Source organism: Eretmochelys imbricata, chromosome 2 (assembly GCF_965152235.1).
Source record: "Eretmochelys imbricata isolate rEreImb1 chromosome 2, rEreImb1.hap1, whole genome shotgun sequence".
Taxonomy (NCBI): domain Eukaryota; kingdom Metazoa; phylum Chordata; order Testudines; family Cheloniidae; genus Eretmochelys; species Eretmochelys imbricata.
In genome coordinates this window covers 33,890,258-33,910,090 of record NC_135573.1, presented here as the reverse complement: position 1 = coordinate 33,910,090, position 19,833 = coordinate 33,890,258, and the positions used below count along the sequence as shown (strand labels likewise).

The following is a 19,833-nucleotide window of genomic DNA, read 5'->3' as shown; positions in this document are numbered from 1 at the left end:
TCTACCCCACCATCCCTTGGACGTACTACATGGCACCAGCGGTCTATCCCACCTCTCTGGGATAAAAGCCTGCTGCTACTGTCAGCTAATGATGGTAGTGCTGTAGCTCAACTGGTAGAAGTCTTGTGCAGTGCTGAGGGTTCAGACCTTTCTGGTGATGCATGATAATTTTGGGGGTGGGTTGTATATAAAGCATTTGTTTATCTTTTTCTTTTAAAAACCACCCTAATTCTACCCACCTTGTTCATAGGTGTTATGATATAGTCTCCCATTTTATGATCACATACTATTTATCTTCTCCCCTCCCTATCCCACTCTGTGCACATAGGATCTAAGTTCCCTCTAAGCTGCATAGTCGCACAGTCACAGGGGCCTGGACTGGAGAGGAGAGAGGTAGGGGGCGTGTAGGGCTGCGGCAGGGAGGTGCACCTCCTCCCCGGTCCCAGCTCCAGAGCGGCCCACACCACTAACTTCTCATCCCCGGCCCCACCCCGGAGTGCCCCCCCCCCCCAGCTGAAGCCCTCTTTCTCCCCCCCACCACTCACACACCCACCAAAAACCTCTGCCCAGCCCTGAGCCCCCTGGTCCCTGGCTCCACCCCAAAGCCCTCACCCCCCTGCACTGCAACCCTCTGCCTCAGTTCTGAGCCCCCTCATGCACCCCAAACCCCTCATCTCTGACCCCACCTCACATCACCTCCATATCGGTACACATAACAAAATTCATTCTGCACATGGATGTAAAAAATTAGAGGGAACGTTGCTAGGTTCCCTGCCTCATTCATTGTACAGATTGCATGCACAAAGGGACAGAATTAAAGTTGTCCAGGCAGTTGCAATCTGACTTTACAATCAAATAACGTTTTTTAAAATATAGAAATGTAGGGCTGGAAGGAACCTCAAGATGTTATCTAGTCCATGCCCTGCACTGAGGCAGGATTAAGTATACCTAGAAAATTGCTGACAGGCATTTGTCTGACTTGTTTTTAAAAACCTTCAGGGACAGAAATTCCACAACCTCCCTAGATAACCTAATCCACCACTTAACTATCCTTATAGTTACAAAGTTGTTCCTAATATCCAACCTAAATCTCCCTTCTGCAGATTATTCCTTGTTCTACTCTCAGTGGATATGGAGAACAATTGATCACTGTCCTCTTTATAATAACCTCTACATATTTGAAGACGTAGCCTTCTCTTCGCTAAACATTTCCACTTCTGTCAACGTTTCTTCATAGGTTGGGTTTTCTAAATTTCTTGTTTGTGTTGCTCTCCTCTGGATGCTTTCCAGTTTCTCCATATCTTTCTTAAAGTGTGTGTCCAAAACTTGATACAGTACTCCAACTGAGACCTCTCCAGTGCCAAGAAAAGTGGAACTTTACCTCTTGTATTTCACATATGATATTCCTGAGACACATCCCAGAGTGACACTTGCCTTTTTTTTTTTCAACAGCAGCACACTGACATGTATTCAATTTGTGGTCCATTATAATCCACAGATCCTTTTATTCATTAGTATTGCCTAGCCAGTAACTCCTTAATTATGCATTTAATTTTCCTTCCTAAGTATAGTGCTTTACACTTATCTTTATTCAATTTCATATTATTGATCTCAGAGCATCTCTCCAATTTGTCAAGATCTTTTGGAATTCTAACTCTGTGCTCCACAGTCCTTGCAACCCCTCCCAGTTTTGTCATCTGCAGACTTGATAAACATATTCTCTGCTCCAGCATCCAAGTTGTTATTAATACTTTTTAATAATACAGGACTCCATTAGAAACATGCTCCTCGTTTAACAGCAAACCATTGATAACTACTCTGAGTATGGTCTTTCACCAGTTCTGCACCCAGCTTATAGAAAGTAACTTCATCTAAAATATATTTCTCTAGTTTGCTTATGAGAATGCCACATGGAACTGTGTCAAATGCCTTGCGAAAGCCCAGATATGTTCTGTGCATTGCTTTCCTCATATCTACTTTGCCAGTTACCTGGTCAAAGAAGGAAATTAGATTGTTTCAACATGAATTCTTCTTGTAAGAGCCAACATGGATTTGTGTTTTCACCTTACTGTGCTCTACGTTTAAACAAATTGTTTAGTAACCTGTTCCAGTATCTTTCTGGGTCTGAAAGTTAGACTGGTGGGTTTGTAATTGCCCAGATCCTCCTTCTTTGAAGATAAGTACTATGTTAGGAATAAATGGTCAGTTTTCAGAATGGAGAGAGATTAAATAGTGAGTCTCCCAAGATCTATAGTGAGAATAGTACTGTTTTTTAACATGTTCATAAATGATCTAGATAAAGGGTGTGAACAATGAAGTGGGAAAGTTTGCAGATGATACTAAATTAATCAAGATAGTTACGTCCAAAGCTGACCGCAAAGAGTTACAAGGGGATCTCACTAAACTGGGTGACTGGGCAACAAAATGGCAGATGAAATTCAGTGTTGATAAATGTGAAGTAATGCACATTGAAGAACACAATCCCCAATATACATATAAAATGATGGAGAGCAGTTATTACTAAAGAAAGATCTTGGAGTCATCATGTATAGTTCTCTGAAAACATCTGCTTAATGTATAGCAGCAGTCAAAGCTAACAGAATGTTAGGAACCATTAGGAAAGGGATAGATATTAAAACAGAAATTATCATCATGCCACTATATAAATCCATTTTATGCCCACACCTTGAATACAGCATGTGGTTCTGGTAGCCTCATCTCAGAAAGAGATATGTTACAATTGGAAAAAGTACAGAGAAAAGCAAAAAAACTGAACAGGGGTATGGAACAACTTCCATATTGGGAGAGAGTAAAAGGACTAGGACTATTCAGCTTTGGAAAAGACAGCTGAGGGGAGATATGGTAGAGGTCTATAAAATCATGAATGGTGTGGAGAAAGTGAATAAGGAAGTGTTGTTGTTTACCTCTTCACAGAGCACAAGAACCAAGGGCCATCCAATGAAATTAATAAGCAGCAGGTTTAAAACAAACATAAGGAAGTACTTCTTCACGCAATGCACAGTCACCCTATGGAACTCACTGCCAGGAGATGTAGTTTGGAGACCAAAAGTATAACTGGGTTCAAAAAAGAAGTTAATAGAATCATAGGACTAGAAGGGACCTCGAGAAGTCATCTAGTCCAGACCCCTACGCTCATGGCAGGACTAAGTATTATCTAGACCATTCCTGACAAGTGTTTGTCTAACCCTGCTCTTAAAAATATCCAATGATGGAGATTCCACAACCTCCCTAGGTAATTTTTTTCCAGTGCTTAACCACCCTGACAGTTAGGAAGTTTTTCCTAATGTCCAACCTAAACCTCCCTTGCTGCAATTTAAGCGCATGGCTAATTGTCCTATCCTCAGAGGTTAAGAAGAACAATTCTCCCTCCTGCTTGTAACCATCTTTTATGTACTTGAAAACTGGTATCATGTCCCCTCTGTTTTCTCTTTTCCAGGCAAAACAAACCCATTTTTTTGAATCTTCCCTCATAGGTCATATTTTCTAGACCAGTGGTTCTCAAACTTTTTTTTTTTTCAGACCACTTGAAAATTGCTGAGGGTCTCAGCAGACCACTTAATGATCTTTCCAAATGTTTATACCATTAGATAACTATTGTAAAGTGCTTTGGATAAAAGTGCTATATAAACAAAACTTAATAAAGTTTTTTTGTTTTACAAATAAAAGCACACAACCCTCGCTCCCCTGCCACGGCAGCCACAGAGCTGAGGCTGGGAAGGAGGGCTGTCTCTCCCCAGCAGCTGCAGCCCTGGAGCTGGGGAAAATCGCCTCTTTCTCTAGCCGCTGCAGCTGTGCACATCCCAAATGTCCCCACCCCCTCTTCTCACCCCATTTCTCCTTCCCACCTACCTGCTGTCCCCCCCCAGGGCACCACCTCACCTTACATGTGTATCTGCTCCAGGGTCCAGGCACCTAATTAGTGGAGCCACGCCTACATGGCTCCCCTGATTAAGTTGGTGGCCATTCATTCTTTCATGTGCGGCAGTCCAGGCGTGCACCTTAGAAGGAACAATCCGCAAACCACCTGAATGGAGCTCGCGGACCATAGTTTGTGAACCTCTGTTCTAGACCTTTAATCATTTTTGTTGCTCTTCTCTGAACTTTCTCTAATTTGTCCCCATCTTTCCTAATATGTGGCACCCAGAACTGGACACAATATTCCAGTTGAGGCCTAATCAGCGCGGAATAGAGCGAAAGAATTATTTCTCATGTTTTGCTTACAACACTCCTACTAATACATCCCAGAATCATGTTCGCTTTTTTTGCAACAGTGGTACACTGTTGACTCATATTTAACTTGTGGTCCACTGTGACTCCCAGATCCCTTTCCGCAGTACTCCTTCCTAGGCAGTCATTTCCCATTTTGTATGTGTGCAACTGATTGTTCCTTCCGAAGTGGAATACTTTGCATTTGTCCTTTATTGAATTTCATCCTATTTACTTCAAACCATTTCTCCAGTTTGTCCAGATCATTTTGAATTTTAATCCTATCCTCTAAAGCACTTGCAACCCCTCACAGCTTGGTATTGTCCACAAACTTTATAAGTGTACTCTCTATGCCATTATCTAAATCATTGATGAAGATATTGAACAGAACCATACCCAGAACTGATCCCTTCGGGGCCCCACTTGTTATGGCCTTGCAGCATGACTGTGAACCACTGTTAACTACTCTCTGGGAATGGTTTTCCAACCAGTTTTTCACCCACTTTATAGTAGCTCCATCTAGGTTGCATTTCCCTAGTTTGTCTCGCATGACCTTGTCATAAACAATGTCAAGATATACACATCTACCACTTCCCCTCTCCTTCCCCCCCCCCCCCCCCCCATCCACAAGGCTTGTTACCCTGTTAAAGAAAGCTATCAGGTTGCTTTGATACGATTTGTTCTTGACAAATCCATGCTGACTGTTACTTGTCACCTTATTATCTTCTAGATGTTTGCAAATTGATTGCTTAATTATTTGCTCCATTATCTTTCTGGGTACAGAAGTTAAGCTGACTGGTCTGTAATTCCCTGGGTTGTCCTTATTTCCCTTTTTATAGTTTGGCATTATATTTTCCCTTTTCCGGTCTTCTGGATTCTCTCCCATCTTCCATGACTTTTCAAAGATAATTGCTAATGGCTCAGATATCTTTAGTCAATTCCTTGAGTATTCTAGCATGCATTTCATCAGGCCCTGGTGACTTGAAGACCTCTAATTTGTCTAAGTAGTGTTTAACTTTTTCACTGGCATTCACTATGTTCGATGTCTAATCACCACCATCCTTCTTGGTGAAAACTGAAACCAAGATGTCATTAAGCACCTCTGCCATTTCCGCATTTTCTGTTATTCCCTGCCCCCCATCATTGAGTAACTGGCCTGCCCTGTCCTTAGTCTTCCTGTTGCTTCTAATGTATCTGTAGAATGTCTCTTGCGTGGTCTCTTGCCATACTTCCTATCTTTCCAACACAGTGGGATAGTTTGCTCTTGTACCCTTAATAATGTCTCTTTGAAAAACTCCCAACTGTCTTCAATTGTTTTTCCCCTTAGACTTGTTTCCCATGGGATCTTACCTACCAAATCCCTGAGTTTCCTAAAATATGCCTTCTTGAAATCCATTGTCTTTGTTTTGCTGTTCTCCCTCCTACCATTCCTTAGAATCATGAACTCTATCATTTCATGATCACTTTCACCCAAGCTGCCTTCCACTTCCAAAATCTCAACCAGTTCCTCCCTATTTGTCAAAATCAACTCTAGAACAGTCTCGTATGGAGGCTATGTCCATCAATAGCTATTAGCCAATATGGTCAGGGATGCAAGCCTATGCTGTGGGTGTCCTAAAGATCTGACTGCTAAGAAGCTGGGACTGGATGATTGGGTGGATCACTCGCTAAAGTGCCCTGTTCGGTTCATTCCCTCTGAAGCATATAGCACTGTACACTATGGAAAGACAGGCTACTGGGCTAGATGGACCTTTGGTCTGACCTGATACGAGTCTTATGTTCTTATGGAGGATGCAGAGAGGATCACATAGTCAAAACAATGGCCTAGTAAAATGATCTTTGCAGTAGCATTATTGATGGATATGAGCAGGGTAAGATTGCATTTGTCAAGGCCAGAGAGAAGAATGTTGTAGTAACTAAGATGTGAGATCCTGATTAGTGTGGAATAGTCTTTTAACTGCATGAATAGATAGGAAAGGCAGTCTCTTTGTGACCTTATGCAGAAAGAATAGGCAAGATTTAGATATAGCCCGGATATGAGGCCCTAGAAGAGGTCCAAGTCGAAGATAACACCCATGTTGCAGGTCTGAGTGACAAACAGGATCATGGTGATGTGACAGTAATCAAAATGGGGCAAGAGGGGATGGGAAATTAAGAGCTCTGTTTTAGACATGTTGAGCTTGAGCTCAGGGACCAGCACCAACATACCTTCAGATCTTTCTTGTGGTTTTTCCGTCATCTCATTCATTTGTCACTCACTCTTGGCCCCACTACATCCCTGTTCTGCATTGTAGCATTAGTCTTCCCCCTTCCCTTACAATCCCCCCATCTAAGCACCAAATATCTCCTCTTCATGATTACCCTCACCTCTCTAAAGTTCCCATGAGCTCTACTCATTCCTCTCCTCCTTCCAGCACAAATCTAGGTCCCACATCCACATCCTCCTCTTCCTATAGTGACACTTGCCCTAACCCAGGCTCTCCCTCTAATCCCTGTCCCCTCCTCCTCCCTCACCCATTCCTGCCACCATCTCTGCCCCTCTTATGCCACCATTTCTAATCTCATGCCCATTCCCCTCCATCCCTCTTCCCCTGCTCTCATTATCTGTCTCTGGAATGCCCTCTTCATCCCTAAGATCACAGCACTCCACAACCTCTTCAGATCTTGCTCCTTCCTCCTAACCCTCACACTCCTTCCCACTCACTCTGCTTTTGAACTGCACTGCATGCATCTCTCTTCTCCCCTTCCATATTGCTATCATCCACAAGCTCATCCCCACCAGCCTGATTTCAACGCCTGGCTCTTTGTATTACTGTTCTCACACTCTTCCATGTATCCTTGGTGACTTCAAGCTGGATGGCAGCTTGTGTAGACATACCTGTGCCAGCTGTACTCTAGCTAGCTACTGAAAATAGAAGTGAGGATCTTGTGGGGCAGGCTTCAGCACCAGCTGCACAGTCTAATACATACCTGGGTGGTCAGGCAGGATTATCTAGTCCGCACTTAAGCCTGCAGCAAATTTTTAGCAAGCTAGTTAGAGTACACCTGGCATGAGTACGTCTATACGAGCTGCTATTCACGTACCTGGCTGCAACATAGATATACTCTTAGTGGAAGGAAGAGCAGGTGGTTGTGTCTAAAGAAAAATTGCTAGTCTTGCCAGACCTTTCAGCTTGGTCTTTGCTAGCTGCTGAATAGGTTTAGATTGTGGTTGACAAGAGGTCAAGGGATACACATTGATGACCACACTTTTCAACCATGAGTTTATTTTTCGAATATAGAGATGGCCTGTGTGTAAGTATTGACAGTGGAGTTCTGTAGTCATATAATCTATACTTCAACCCTAAAGACTTGGCAAAGATGCTTTTAGGAATTAGAGGAATTCTCAAACTTTTTTTGGTGTGGGTCTCCTATTTAATGGTCCAAATGATTCTATTACTTTTTATATTATTATTTATTATTAATTATTGCAATACTAAGGTAATGAATATTCTGTTTAGGCTTTGATCTCCCTTCTCTGGCTAAACTTGGAGATGATGGGATGCGATTAGGTGGTGAACTCAATACTATGTGTATTTCTATGTATTCCAGGTTTTTTTGCATGTCTGAGAGTTTGATTAAAACGACAAATGAAACCATATGAATTCATGAGTCTGTACTACCACCTAAATTAATTATTCTTTCCCTATTCAACCAAAAGTGCAAATTCCATGACTCTGATATCACCATAGGCTCTCACTGTTGTTTTTTGTTGAATGTTTTGATTTCAGAAGTAGAAAGACCTTTAACATAATCAAGAAAACTGAAAACTCTTTGAACAGTAAAACTGTATACATAATGTGTGTGTGTATATATAGACGAAACCATTCAGTAACCACTCATATGTGGTCATTTTTGGGGTAGTATGTGTCAGATAGTTTCATTAGTAGCTAGTGAATAGCAACGTTAGCACCCGCGCGTGCTCGCTCTCTCTCATCTGCAGAGCAACATGCTATAGATGCAATGATCGGTCCATAAGCCATTTGAAAGCCTCCTCTGTGACATCGTGGATATCATCCAATTCATTTTTTAATCCATATATGAGGCACTATGTTAGATGGTTTGGATATTCTCACCACAGTCACACAAAGGGGAGTCTTTGATTTTCTACTTGTATATCAAGTAACTGCATCTTCTATGGTTTTTTCAGATGCAGTTCAGTGTGGTCCAAAGTCTGTGTGGCAGGTCGAAACCAGGAAGTCTGTGTGGCTTGTTGGGTCAGTAATAAGGTGCTCGTCTGGAACAGTAGATGAGGTTCAGGTACTTTGCCACTCCCTGGTTAGAGCCAGAGACATGAGGTGGTCACGTGTGTTCCATAGTGGTTTTCACGATTTCAGGCATTTTGGGGGTATATTATCCATAACGTGTTGGATTGGAAGTTCTGGGTACTCTTCGGCACGTGTAAATTCTCATGCTGCGACTATATCTCAACAAATAGCTGGAGGTTCAGTGTTTCCTAATTCAGAAAGCTACAGTAGAGGTGTTGATTTTAAAGTCCCTGTGATGATTCCTAATGTCTGATTCAGCTGCCTGTCCACAAGTTGCACAGTACTCTGAAATGGAGTACACCAGGGCCAAGGCCGATGTTCATAGGACCAGGGCTGTTGATTCCCAGCTTGTTCCCGCTAACTTATGATGATGTGCATCTTTGCTTTAGAGGCTCATTTTTTGAGGTGGTCATGAAAGGTCAGTATACAGTCAAGAATGATACTGAGATATGTTGGCTTTTCACATAATGCACAATTTCATCACGACAGTGTTTTGTGTGATTCTATTGTCAAGGTGGAAAGTAAATGTTACCGATTTTGCTTGGATTTGGTCTCAGCCGCCACTTTTGGAAGTACTCCTCCATGATCTTAAGGTGAGATATAAGGGTCACTACTAGCTCTTCTTTGAGTGATTGCTCATGTAAATTTCAGTTAGGTGTGCATGCATGCACCACATGCATGGCAGCCAGAAAGATTTTACCTTAGCAGAACCCGTCAGGTCAGTCCAGGAGTCCCCTGGAGTGGTGCCTCCGTGGCACTGAATATATAGGGCCCTGCCAAGCCGCTTCCACCTCAGTTCCTTCTTACTGCCTGTGACGGTTAGCTGGAATGCTCATTGTATCCCTTGCTTCAAGCCCTTTCTGTCCCTTGGCAGTTTTCATCTGTAAATGGTCAGTAATAGTGATAGTTGTATATAGACTTTCATTTGAGGGTACTCCCTGTTACTAGGGCATTCTAGGTTTAAATGCTGCACGGCGTGTGACAAGTCTATGCCAAGGAGTGACCCCCACACTCCTTGCTTGAAGTGATTGGGGGAAGCCCACCAAAAGGACAGCTGCAAGATCCGCAGAACTCACCCCAGAACTCAGAAGGAGAGGGACCTGTGCCTCAAGATCCTTCCTTCTGATGGAAGCTGCTCTCCATTCCCATTAGGACTTGGGGTCAGCCAAGCCAATGCTGAGCACCTTGACATCGGCGTGGAGTGCTCTGGCACCGTTGTGGGATGAGTCAGCACTGAGGAAGGACTCTGTCAGAGTCCCTCCTATGATGGCTCAACCTGCAAGCGGTGTGTGCGGGTGTCCCTTTCGGCAGACACAGCCAGCCCTCTCACTGGTGACAGATGCATCAGCACTGGGGAGGGCGGCGCACCTGGGAGACCTCAGGACTCAGGGCCTCTGGTCCCAAGCGTAGCTTTCACTTCACATTACCGTTGGAGAGCTGAGAGCAGTCTGTCTAGCGTGCCAGACATTCCAAGCCCATTTGGAAGGGAAGTGTGTGTCACTCATGATGGACAATACGACAGCTATGTTTTATGTAAACAGATGGGGGGGGGCTACGCCCTTCTCCCTTGTGGCAGAAAGCCCTAAAACTGTGGGACTTCTGCTTAGCTCACTCAATACACCTGGAGGCATCATACCTTCCCAGAGTTCAGACTACGTGGGCGGGCAGGTCCTTTCAAAGCCACGAGTGGTCCAGACGTCATGAATACCATTTTTCAAGAGTGGGGGTTCCCCCAGATCTGTTTGCCACGCGACACAACAGTAAATGTGTCTACTTCTGCTCCTACCTGAATCACAGTCTGGGCTCCATCATTTCCGCCCATGCCTCTCGTTCACAAGGTACTGCCCAAGGTTTGAAGAGACAAAGCCTTGGTAATATTGATAGCTCTAGCCTGGCCCCGAGAGCACTGGTATACGTCTCTCCTAGAAATGTCCATGGAAAACCCAGTCACCTTACCACTGCTCCTGGGCCTGATAACTCAGGATCATGGCTGCCTCCAGCATCCGAACCTTGAATCCCTTCCCCTCATGTGTTACCAGATTTCCCTGTTACTTTGGGGTATGCTCATTTATTAGGTTACTCTTCTGGGGTGGGAGGTTCTGTAATTCTATCAATGTACTGCTTCTGTCACTTGTGTTTTCATATGGAGCTCTACTTCTCCCTTCTGCAAGTCCCCTCCCAATGGATCTATCCTGCAGGACCTAGGTTCCTACAGAACCGGGGAGACACACAGACACACCGGGTCAATCAGCACTTTCAATCTGACCCCTTATATGCCCCTGGGCTCAATAGGCTGGGTCAAGCAGCGCGTTCAAGCTGCAGCACTTATATTCCACACCGCACCGGAATAGAGTAAGCCTGAGCAGGCTGGGTTGAACAGCACTTTCAGGCTGCCACCCTTATATGTCACAGGTTCAGCACATCCCTATCCCCACTTTCACGTTACAATTGTACTGGTAGTAACCCACTTGATGAGCAAACCCCACAGTATTTTTGAGCGCTACAGGGATCTTTAGCTTAGGTGAGAGCTTTGCTGCAGAGTAAATGGGGAAGCTAAAAACATAAACAGAGTAAAGTTCAAAGAGAGGGGGGGGGGGAAGCAACCAGTTTAACCAAAAAGTTATTTATTGAATAATAGTGATAACCACACAAGGAGAGCCTGAACAAATAAAAGTTACATTATTAAAGGTTACAAAACTCATATAGAAAACTATACCTGTCTGAGGCAGAAAAGAAAACACAGAGAGAGAGAGAGATCTCATCAATCTACAAAGCTTGAACTGGTCAGGGTTTCCAGATGATAGGGGTAGCTCAGGGTCCTGAGTGCTGGAGACAGGCAGCGCCCCTAGCCCGATCAGTCAGGAGAAGATGAAATCCGAGTGGAACTGATGCAGAGTTTGGATCCATGCATCAGAACACTTACTTGAGCGTGGGTAGTTTTTGGGTTTTTTTTGTGGAAGGGTGGTTAATTGGTTCAAGGGTGATGACTCAAGGGTTTTCTTTAGGCTAGACAATAGGAGCTGATCGCTCTTGGCTATGGGTGGTGTTCCCTCCAGGGAGCTCACAATGCAATTAGGCAGTTTCAGTATTTTGGATATCAATCAAGGATTCATTACTAGAATTGGTCTGATAACTGCTGAGTGGGGTGTGTGAAGATGTAGGTTCATTAACATCTGGAGCAGAGATCCCCCATGATGCAGTGCTTTCCTGTTTTTCTGGTCCCAGAGTTATGTGCGGTTCTTGCCTTGGAATCTCTGTTCTCCATTCTGTATGTTAATGGCGATGCCTCCCTGTCCCATCTTTGATGCAGATGAGGCTAGCGGAGTTGCCTTAATCTTGTCACCCTTATCAGGAAGGGTCTAGGGTGTCTCCCACCACACTTCACTGCTCTCTGCAAGTCTTTTCTCTGATCGGTTTTGGCTCAAGCAGAGGCTGGGTGGGGAGGTGTCCTTTATGAGTCAGAAAGGCTGTATACTGCGCCCTGGTTCCACAAGAACACAGAGCTGACTGGTATCACACGGCGTGGAAGCTCCATGGCTGAACCCAGTGGAGCTTGCGTGTTCCGGTTCAGTCAGGGAAGTCCTCCTTGGCAGTAAGAAACCCTCCACTAGGGCTACCTACCTGGCCAAATGAAAAAGATTCACAATAGCTCCCCTTTCCAACACTCTCGCCCATACCTATGATATTGGACTATCTCCTCCACCTAAAATGGCAAGGGCTTTCTATGTCTTAAGTAAAGATACACTCGGTTGCTATTTCCGCCTTCCATCCAGGTGTGGAGGGACGGTCGGTCTTTGCCAACCCAATAGTAGGCCATTTTCTTAAAGGTTTCAACAGACTATACCCTATCCTGGCTTGGGATCTGAACCTGGTGCTCTCCAGGCTAATGGGGCCACCTTTTGAACTGCTTTCAATGTGTTCTCTGCTGTACCTGGCTGCATGTTCTCTGTACAGGTCACTGGCTGTATGAAGGTGGGAGATCACCCTGCAGCCTCTCCACCCCCGGGACACTGACTCAGTGGTGAGGCTGCCCTGACATAGCACAAGGCCTGGGCCTGCCCCAGAAACACCCTGCCCTTCTGTGCCAGGCGCACCAGGTGTAGGACAGGCAAGCTCAATCAGGCAGGATCCAAGTGTGGAAGGGTTTGGTGTGGGGGGATCCAGGTGTGCAGTGAGAGGATTCTGTGTGGAACAGTCTGGGTGCAGGCAGCTTAGTGGGGGGCTCTGCATGCACAGAGGCTCATTGGGTGGAGGGGGTTTCCAGGTGCAGGGGCAATGGGACTCTGCAGGGGCTTCCAGGTGAAAGTAGTTGGGGCACAACCAAGGGGTGTGGGTGAAGGGCTTTCAGCAGAGGGGTCTGGGTGCTTAGGAAATGGGGCTTGGTGGGGTGGGGATCTGGGTGCCCTAGTTGGGGGTCAGTGGCGTTGGGGTCTGGATGTGGGGACTCAGGGGTGCGGCTCATCAGGGTAGGGGTTTGAGTGCAGGGAGCTCAGTGTGGGGTTGTCTGGGTGCAAGCATGAGGGTCCAGAGGCAGGAGCTCTGGGTTCAGGGTGGGCTCCAGATGCAGTGGTTTGAGATTCAGTGGGGTGAGGTTTGGGTATGGAGGGCTAGGGGGGTCTTGGGTGTATGGGGTGAGAGTTGGTGGGGGTGTCTGGGTATGAGAGGTCTATGTGCACGGGGGTTGGGTGGATGGGGGAGCAGGGCCCTGTACAGTGACCACTCTGCCCGCACTGAGGATCAATGGGGGCAGGAAGCAGGGGAGGATGCTGAGCTTCCTGCAGCTGGGTGAGGTTTCTGGGAGTGGGTCTGACACATCCCCAGCCACTCCTTACAGGGGAAGAGAAAGTCCCGGCCTCGCCTGCCTCCAGCTCAGCCAGGACTATCAGCTGATCCTGGCTCAGGGTAGAAGCCACTGGCTGAGGTGTCCCCAGCCCTGCGGTGATTTACCTCTCCACCAGCTTCTCCGGGTGCCTGAAATGATATACCTGCGTAGCTAGGCAGAGGTGCATGACTGCTCTTTCAGCTTCCCTTTGCTTCCCTGTCAGCCATTTTTTCTGCGGGGAAGCAAAGAATTCTGTGGGGGGACATTAAATCTGCACATGCACAGTGGTGCAAAATTCCTCCAGGAGTAATCAGAGCAGTCTGTTTGCAGACTCGGGAAGATGACATTTCACTAGTCGGCTATCAGTTCACATTACAAAGGTTACCTTTTGGAAGCACAATAGCTAAAAATTTTATAAACTAAATCTTCTATCCTGTAGACTTAAATGGTGTAAGGTCACTCCCTCACTAACTTGTTTATTTATGTTACCATAGCACTTAGAAGCCCTAGTCATGGATCAAGACTCCATTGTGCTAGGCATTGTACAAACACAGAACAAAAAAATGGTCCCAGATCATTAATGAACAGCACAGGTCCCATTACAGGTTTCTGGGGAAACTGACCACTTATTCCTACCCTTTGTTTCCTATCTTTTAACAAGTTATTGATTCAGGAGAGGACCTTCCTTGTTATCCCTTTGAATACTTAGTTTCCTTAAGAGCCTTAGTTGAGGGATCTTGTCAAAAGTTTTCTAAAAATCCAAATACACTCTATCTACTGGATGACCCTGATCTGCATGCTTTTTTTACTTCCTCAGCGAATTCTAATAAATTGGTGAGGCATGACTTTGCTTTACAAAATCTTCCCCAACGAATCATCTTTGTCTGATAATTCTGTTCTTTACTGTAGGTTCAACCAATTTGCCTGGTATAGTAGTTAGGTTCACTGACCATCCTGTAATTGCCAGGATCACCTCTCAAACCCTTTTTAAAAATTTGTGTTACGCTCACCCCCTTCCAGTCATCTGTTACAGAGGTTTGTTTCAGGGTTAGGTTACTTACTTGGAGTTATTCTGCAGTTTCATATTTGTGTTTGTTCAGAACAGGGTCATTCTCTCAAATACACCCACATCAGAAGTGCCAGGATTTAATTCCACATATTTTTATATATGGGATTTAATTCTGGCTCTATTGAAGTCAATGGCAAGAATCCCATTGACTTCAGTATGGCTAGGATTTGACACTTAAATTTTTCATTCAAGATCATACATGGTCCTCCTGTTACGTGTTCTCAAAATCAGTTTAGAATTTGGTATGATCAGTTTTTTCTATGAATAAAATTCAGGTTTGCGTTGCTTTAATGTGCTTTACCAAACAGAAAATGTGCATGGCTGAAATGCTTTACTGAAGTTTGATGTAAAAAAAGAGATCTGCTTAACAGGATACTTTCTTTACAAGTTCTGGGACCAAGTAATAACTTTAATTATTTCAACACTTGTGTTTGTTACAGGGGATTTATAAAGATACTGCAGTTTAAAATTCAATGCAAAAATTCTGTTAAAGATAATGACGCTGGGAAAAATCCCTGTCCTGTATAGACAAAAATACATTTTGCTGCAGTATAAATTAGTATTTTGAAATGTTCTTATCAGCAGCTTTGATTTCTATTTTAGTTTTTCTCTTAAAAAAACTAAAACAAAATTGTTCTGTCTCTTTAAATTATTTAGCCTTTTCAACAATCAGTACACTGCAACCACTCTTGAACATAGGAAATCTTTCCTCCATTGAACTTCCCCCGCTCAGGATGCACTCCAGTGGTAGATAGCATTTACTGATTAGTCCTTCCCCCTGTCAGTCAAGTGTGTGTATCTAGCAAGTTCTTCTGTCACCATAGTGGGGCTCTGTCTATGCCTGGAATTGATAGCAGGTAGAGAGAATGCTTTGAAACGGTCCTTATATGATTTTTACTTTTACATTTTATTTTGGAAAGGAGATGTCTCGTCTCTGGTATGGCAAGAAGGGAAGAAAACACCAACCAATTAATCATAAATACACTCTGGTAATTTTTAGTGAAGTATTTTTATTTCTGTTATTCCTGGCATTATTGTGATGGTGTGATGCACAGTCTAAGCTACAATTTTTGGAAATTTTAAATTTAGAATTTGTTTACAGGATGCTAAATTTGAGATTGTTTTTGGTCACATTTTGTATATGTTGTCAGACTAAACTGGACTACCGCATTCAATTAATTGCTTATAGCTGAAGCTTTTTAATTATTTGATTAGCATTACATACAGTAAAGTCTGTCTTAGGTTTTGTAAAACATGTATCATTTTGTTATCTAAGAGCTTTCCAATAGCACGTTTTGTTTTCTTATTTTATTTTATCAAACTGAATTTGTCTTGTGGATAAATAGTGTTAAATGATTGGTTTTAATAGACATCTTAAAATATCTGAATTTCTGCTTTATTTTATATAGCTTTCCAGAAGTTACTATAAAAGGTGCATAAATACTAAGTACAGAGAATTTCTAAATCTCTGTAGACTCCCAAGATAGTTTTAACAATTAAAAATATTAATAGTGAAATTCCTATGCTTTTTCCTCGCTTTATTTAAGAAAATACAGTGAAGAAAATCACTCTTATCTGCTTACAAAGCTTTAGAAGGCATAGTGGAACACTGGCGGGGGGAATATTCTCAGTGAGATTTCCAAAAATGGTAGTACCTTTGAGAGCTTGAGTTCAGTGCTGGAGTTGTGGTGCTGTAGAATTGTTTGCATTATTAGAGTGTTTCATTCCAACTCTGGTTATAACAATCTTCCTGAAGGAGAAATACCTGTGACTCATACCACTGTGTTGTTGCTTCTTGTTTTCTGACATATTCTTATAACTTTACCTACCTACTGTTAATTTCTAATCAGGCTGTAAACACAAATGAGTGTGAAATTAGTTTGTACAGTATGACAAGGTCTTGATTTGTAAATGTGTGCTTTCAAAAGTCAGTTTCTTTTTAAATGTGTTTGAAGTTGTAAATCTCCATTTTGCAATAGAAGAAAAAAGTAATATGAAAAGCCTAGTTTAGCGTGTGTCAAAAAAGAGTGAACGTTATCACAAGAGGATCTGTGGAAGTTCTGGAGAAATGTGAATTCTTATCAAAATACCCGTTATCAATTTTTTTAAAAGGTCAGTTTCTATATTGCTGTAACATGGTCAGAACCCGCCTTTGTGCTTGCTCCCTTTTCTCTGGCCGATAGTGCCTGCAAACACAGTTCTTTTCGTGGGGACGCACACGCCTCTTGTGGATGGCCTTCTTTCTCTGTTAGGTGTGAGCCTGCTTTTCTTTTTTGGTCTTGCATCAGGGTGGCACCTGCCTCTCGCGAGCACCCCCTGACTGCTGGTTCTCTCAGCCGGTCTTCAGCAGCTCAGCCCTCTGGCCTAGCCCCACACACTGTCCCCCCTTCTGAGGTATACAGTTCTAAGTTCTTATCACGGCCCTGGTATGGAGCTATAGCTCTTAAGCTTCTTCCCAGAGGCACTGCTTTCTTCAGACACCAGCCAGGACCCATCTTGGTACCTCAACTGGTGTCCTTTTCTGCAGCCCTCCCTAGGCACAGTCAGCTACCAGACCAGCAGGGCCCATATCGGTATTCTCATCTGATCTGGCCAGGTTTTCTGCTCAGTGCCCTGGTCTCAGCCTGCCCACACTGACCTTTCGATGGCTCTGCTGCTATTCTATGCAGCCAGCTAGGCACCTGGTCTTTGGAAGCCTTTGCTGGGCTCAGCTCTGTCTGGTGAGCTCTCTGCAGTGAGCTATCCATAGTCCTCCTGTTTGTCAGCCAGGCACCCCATCCTACCTAGTCAAGCTCCACACAGCAACTGAAGGCTCAGCTCTGCTGCTTGCTTTTTATCTGGCCCTTTATTGGTCGCTCCAGCAGCTCCTCTGACTGGCTGCTTTTCTGAAGCCGCTCTAGGCTGCCTGGAGCACTTCTCGCTGCTCTATTCTGGGACAGGATGATGCAGGGCTGCAAGGCTTCCAGCAGGGGGTCTCTGTACCTAGTCCACCCTGCCACAATTGCATATCCTAAATATTGGAGATCACAATTCAAAATTGTAGATTTTTTTTTTTTAAGTTCAAGACCACCCTATTTAGAAAAAATCCTATTCAGTGTTATGAGCACATCATACTTGAAGACCAACTATGTGGCTCAGCCAATATCCAACTTTGGCTCTAAAGAAAAGAGTTGCTCTGGGATATATTCTTTTGGTTTGGCCATCGTCACTTTTATTTAGGAGGGAGGTCAAACTGAAGGGGAAGAATATAAAAAGAGCAGCTTTCTTTTATTATATAAAAATGAGTCAAGTTGGTGGTGGTCAAGCTGAGGAAGGTTAATAGATAGCTCTCACAGACAAGTAGAAATATTTCTGAAGATTATCTTCCCAGTCTGGGGAGACTGAGCTGTGGATTGTTTTCTCCAGTGAAGCAGCATGAAGTTGATGAGCTGAGATAGGACTGTTGTAGAAAAAAGGAGCAGGGAACAGAGCATCAAGCTCTTCATACTGTACAATACAGAAGTAAATTGGGAAGTTCAAATAAGTAGTGGCAGTGCCTAAACAGGTATCAGAAATTCCTTTAGTTTCATTAATGTTCTTGTGGAACTGGGATGAAAGCTCAGCTGACATGGACTAACTTAAATATTCTATATTACCAAAGTGATTATAATAGTACAAGAACCTAAATAGAATAGTATTTTTCTTGTTGAATATGGCTTTCGAGCATCTGCAACTTAATGCTACTTAAAACTACCTAAGGTTATTTACCTGAAATGTTACTGTGGCAACTGTGATGGGCCTAAATTGGAGGGGAAATCTTGCCTGCCTATCAGTTTGGAACAGCTTCTTGTTTCAAGAGAGAGTGAGCTTCTTATCCAGGGGCATAAAAAGCTAGCTGTAAACAAAAGCATTATGCCAATATTTCAGGAAAACAGAAAACATCAGCCTCGTACTTTTTACGGCAAATTTATATGCAACTTCTCCTTTGCCTTCTCCTTTTATTTCTGTGGTATTATAACATAGTAGAAGATGTTAATAGTGTTCGCATGGGTAAAATGTATAAAACTATTCACTCCCCCAAAGCACTTTATGTAAAGGCATGAGTCAACACAACAGAGCAAACAGTGGGTGTGGTCTCTCTATTTGGAGTGCTTTGCATAGCTGGAATTCTTTGCAGAGTTTCTATGCAATCTAGCTTGGAAAAAATCAGCATGTTAGTTTAATGCCTGATTTGGGCTGGGGGAAGGGCAGGGGAATATTGGTATATTCTCAGTAAGAAGTTGTTATAAAATGTGGAAGTAGCTGTAGAGATTTCCATATTTTCATAGATTTGTAAGATTTACAAAATATGGTAGTCCAGCTAACAAGTCAAGAATCCTAAACCAATGGTAGTTGCTCTTTGTGTACCTTTTAGTATATTAAGTTATGAGCAAATAAGTAATTTAACATTCAGGTATATCTTCTGTGCTTTTTACTTTGCCCTGAAATATTAGGAAAGTAATCTGTAGATGACATCTTATTTAATCTCCAGCTCAGAGGCAGAGACCACTGTTTTGTCTACATTAGGAAGAGAGACTGGTTATTTTACACATTTAAGCGGTGGAGGTTTTCAGAGGTACTGAGCTTCATATAGGAGCTGCTGGGATTGGGTCCAGTGAGACTTGAACCAATGACACCATTCAACAGAAGCTGCTGCTACACAGCACAAGTATTTCAGGAATATTGAGAGTATGTATATGGGTAACCCTCCACCCGCCCCAGCCCTCAGCATAGGGTTGAGTAACAGCGTAGATGGTCGGGCATGGCTTAAGCAAATAGAGTACAGACATATCTGAAGAAGGGTATTTACTCAGGTACTTAGCCTACATAGCTCTCCTTGCCAAAGCGATGACTTTTCATCGACACTGCTATTTTTAGCTGTGTAGTGCCCTGCTGCCTCCCACCTGGTGGATCCTTCCCCCACCACTGGGAAAGACTCAGATAGCGGGTTCAGCCCATGTATGTTTGAACCCTATGATGCTGTAATAGAGGATGAATTTAAAGCCCCATTAAGTGGCATGATGACTACTGTTTTGTGCGAAGATTTGAGAGTACAGAGTACCAATGCTACATCATTGAAGTCTAAGCTTCAGTATGGATTTGAACTCTTAATGCAATTCCTTTTCTCCACAGATGGCTGGTAAAGTCTGTTTGTGAAGCCCAATTTCTCAGAGGCATTATGATTTGGCTTTTATTTGAAAATATTTGGATTCACATGATAAACATTTTTTGTATTAGCAGTTTGTGAAAATTTTCAAGATTTTGACTTTTCATCCTGAATCAGGATGGAAAAAACTTTGAAATCTCAAACTTTCACAAGATGGGAAAACAGATTCCCACCCATTTCTGAATAGCAGCAGCAGCTTCTGTTGAATGGTGTCATTGGTTCA

General features: G+C 43.5%; 1 protein-coding gene across 4 annotated transcripts in view; it reads left to right on the top strand.

Annotated features, from left to right (window-relative positions):
- The window catches only part of OXR1 (oxidation resistance 1), a 404,602-nt gene that overhangs the window by 366,096 nt on the left and 18,673 nt on the right, over positions 1–19,833 (top strand). The window contains exon 1 of one of the 4 annotated variants that reach the window (XM_077809883.1): positions 15,349–15,414. The exons of the other annotated variants lie outside the window; for them this stretch is intronic. Within the exon in view, the coding sequence (XP_077666009.1) occupies positions 15,349–15,414 (66 nt within the window). Of the gene's footprint in view, positions 1–15,348; positions 15,415–19,833 lie in introns of those variants that run through there. 4 annotated transcript variants of the gene reach the window in all.